The sequence below is a fragment of the Morus notabilis genome, unplaced genomic scaffold, assembly GCF_000414095.1.
Source record: "Morus notabilis unplaced genomic scaffold, ASM41409v2 Scaffold702, whole genome shotgun sequence".
NCBI classification, from domain to species: Eukaryota; Viridiplantae; Streptophyta; class Magnoliopsida; order Rosales; family Moraceae; genus Morus; species Morus notabilis.
Window position 1 is genome coordinate 351,506 of NW_010365327.1, and position 3,423 is coordinate 354,928.

Below are 3,423 nucleotides of genomic sequence, written 5' to 3' on the forward strand. Positions count from 1 at the left end.
CTGGAGTCTGCCATGAACATTGACAACTCTAGGAAAGGGGGAGATTCACAACAACAACCTAAGTTACGTGTTTATTCTCGAAGAAAAGCCTCACAAAGAATAGAGAACGTTGTGGACCTACAGCCTTGCCATGAATCAGAACCGAATTCATCACCTGAGGTTAGTAATCTTGATTGTCCTATTGCTTTGAGAAAAGGAGTTCATTCTTATACTCAGCATCCCATTTCCAATTATGTTCCTACAGTCACTTTTCACCTTCTCTCCAAGCTTTTATTACTAACTTGTCAGAAGAGAAGATTCCTAGAGATATACAGGAGGATTTGAAGATTCCAGAATGGAGAAAGGCAGTTACAAAGGAAATACAAGCTCTTGAAAAGAATCAAACTTGGAATCTAGTAGAGAAACCTGAAGGGAAAGCTTTAGTGGGGTGCAAATGGGTGTTTACTGTGAAGTCTCGATCTGATAGGACAATTGAAAGATACAAAGCAAGACTGGTTGCCAATGGCTTCACTCAAACATATGGTATTGATTACAATGAGACTTTTGCCCCGGTTGCCAAGCTCAATACAGTCAGAGTACTTCTATCTCTTGCAACAAACCTGAATTGGGATTTACAACAACTTGACGTGAAAAATGCCTTCCTCAACGATGATTTGGAAGAGGAAGTGTACATGGATCTTCCACCAGGATTCGACAAAGACAGGAAGAATGGGAAAGTCTGCAGACTAAAAAAATATGGTTTGAAGCAATCCCCAAGGGCCTGGTTTGGCAGATTCACAAAGGCAGTCTTACAACAAGGGTATAGGCAAGCTCATACCAACCATACCCCCTTTTATCGACACAAAGATGGTAAGAGTACAATTCTTATTGTCTACGTGGATGACATAATTTTGACAGGAAATGATACAATGGAGATGACAAGACTGAAAAATAGACTGGCAGCTGAATTTGAGATAAAAGATCTTGGACCCTTACGCTACTTTCTTGGTATGGAGGTTGCTAGAAACAAGAAAGGAATATCAGTCACTCAAATAAAATATGTCTTGGATCTGTTAAAGGAAACAGGGATGCTAGGCTGTAAACTGGTAGACACACCGATGGACTTCACAACAAAGATAGGAGACAAGAAAGATGGAACTCCGGTTGATATTGGGAGATACCTGCAACTAGTTGGAAAGCTCATCTATCTTTCCCACACCAGACCAAATATTGCATTCGCTGTGAGTGTTTTTAGCCAGTACATGCATGCTCCCTGCGAAGAGCACATGGAGGTTGTACTCCGAATCCTAAAGTACCTCAAAGGATCGCCTAGTAAAGGTTTTTTTTTCAACAAAAATGAGTCCAGGAGTATCAAGGGATTCACTGATGCAGATTGGGCAGGTTCTATTGAAGACAAGAGGTCTACTTCAGGGTATTGCACATTTGTATGGGGCAATCTGGTTACTTGGCGAAGCAAGAAACAAACAGTTGTGGCCCGGAGTAATGCTGAGGCTGAATTTCGAGCCGTGGCTCACGGTATTTGTGAAATGCTATGGCTGAAACTATTGCTTGAAGAATTGGAAATGAAAATGAATCTCCCTCTAAAGATTTACTGTGATAATAAGGCAGCCATAAGTATTTCTCACAATCCAGTCCATCATGATCGGATAAACACTTTATCAAAGAAAAAATTGAGGACGGTATACTATGCATAACCTATGTGTCTACTGGTAATCAAGTTGCATATGTACTAACAAAAGCTCTAGCTAGGAAGATGTTCAAAAGACAGATTGACAAGCTGGGCATGTTCAATCTTGGAAACCAACTTGAGGGAGAGTGTTGACAAATCTCCCATTTCTGGTTTCCTATTTTCTAGGGATTTGTTTCCTATTAGGTTGTGTTTAAATGAAGGGATAAGGAAGGTTGTTTCCTATTATCTCTCTAGTTTTAATTCTGTGATTTATCCCTTAAATTAAGAGATTATTGGTTTCTACAATCGTGGAAAATTATTGACAGATTTACGTTTCTCTATATAAGCCCTTTACCTTTCACGTAATAAAGTATGAGGAGAAGTTTCTTCTATTCCATTTTTCTTCAAACACACTACAATCAATACCCAGATGCCCATATTCAAATTTACATGCCAGTCAACTGGAACTAAACAAAACATTTATTTTCCCAACTATTTCAATCGGTAAACAAAAGTAAGTGAAAACATAAAGAGCACAAATTACATATTCAGCCACTAAAAATTAAAACTAAACACCAACTAACCTAAGCACACTCCATACTTTAACTTTAAACAGAAGAAAATGGAAAGACTTAGAGAGAGAAGTAGAACAAACCTCAAGTTATTTATAGGAACCGAAACGAAGGGCTTTAAGAAAAGGGTTTGTGACATTCTGGGTCTCCGTCTAAATGGGAATTGGACAAAGTTTCAGTAAGGATTTCGGTGTAAGAAGATGTTACGCGAATTTGATTTTTGCGTTTCAGGAGGAGGAAAAAAAATCTTATCGAGTACTACTATGTGGGGCCCTTGCTGCTCCTCTTTGACAAAAAATACGGTATCTAACGGTGGCGGACTGGAGGAGGAAAAAACATTTTGTCCTTAAAAAATGTTTGTTATTTCACTAATATTTCGAAAAAATTTCGTTAATTTTATTTTAATATTGAAAATCAAAACTATTAAAAAAATAAGTTTAGAGAATAATCTTATAAAATTTTTAAAGGATCAAAGTATACTAAAAAAATTTTATTTGCATGTAAATATAGTCATGTTTTTTTACGTAACAAATAAATCGGATCAATTTCATCTATGACTTATGAATTTTACGGTTTTTCCCACTTTATTATCAAATTTTAAAAAATTCTTACTTTTTTTAAAATTTTGAATTAGTCCACTTAACTTCTATTAGATTTTTAATTAAAAGTTGATGGAAAAAAAAAAGAAGAAAAATCAATTTCACTTAGTTAATTTATGTCGAAAACAAACAGAAAAGACCATATAATCACACTTAATGTCTTATTTTTCCATTTATTTCCAACAAAATTCTAACAAAGAGAGTTAAGTGAGACTAATCTAAAATTCAAAATTGATATTGATAATTTTTAAATTTTAATAGGCAAAATAGAAATGACTTTATAATTAAAAAACACAAACGAGAATAATCTAAATAAATGAAATGATCATTGCCCAATATAGAATTTAAAAACGTTTCATAAAGGAAAAGTGCTTAAGGCACCACCATTAATACAAGATAGACTCTACTTGTGAGTCCTATGCTACAAGATCCATTTCTTCATAATAATAATAGTATATGGTTAAATTTTATATCTCGAGTTGAAATTTAGTAAAATTTTCAAAATATTATGAAAATAGCAAAAATAATTTATTCATTCTCATAACGATATAATGTATTGTATAATATAATGACATAATCATTA

General features: G+C 34.6%; 1 protein-coding gene across 2 annotated transcripts in view; it reads right to left on the minus strand.

Moving 5' to 3' along the window:
- The window catches only part of LOC21395913 (pentatricopeptide repeat-containing protein At3g59040), a 24,828-nt gene extending 22,375 nt beyond the window's left edge, over positions 1-2,453 (minus strand). For both annotated transcript variants that reach the window (XM_010107868.2, XM_024172070.1), the window contains exon 1: positions 2,325-2,453. In XM_010107868.2, coding sequence (XP_010106170.2) covers positions 2,325-2,380 — 56 coding nt within the window. In that variant the 5' untranslated portion in view covers positions 2,381-2,453. The remainder of the gene's footprint in view (positions 1-2,324) is intronic.
- Positions 2,454-3,423: the final 970 nt, after the last annotated feature.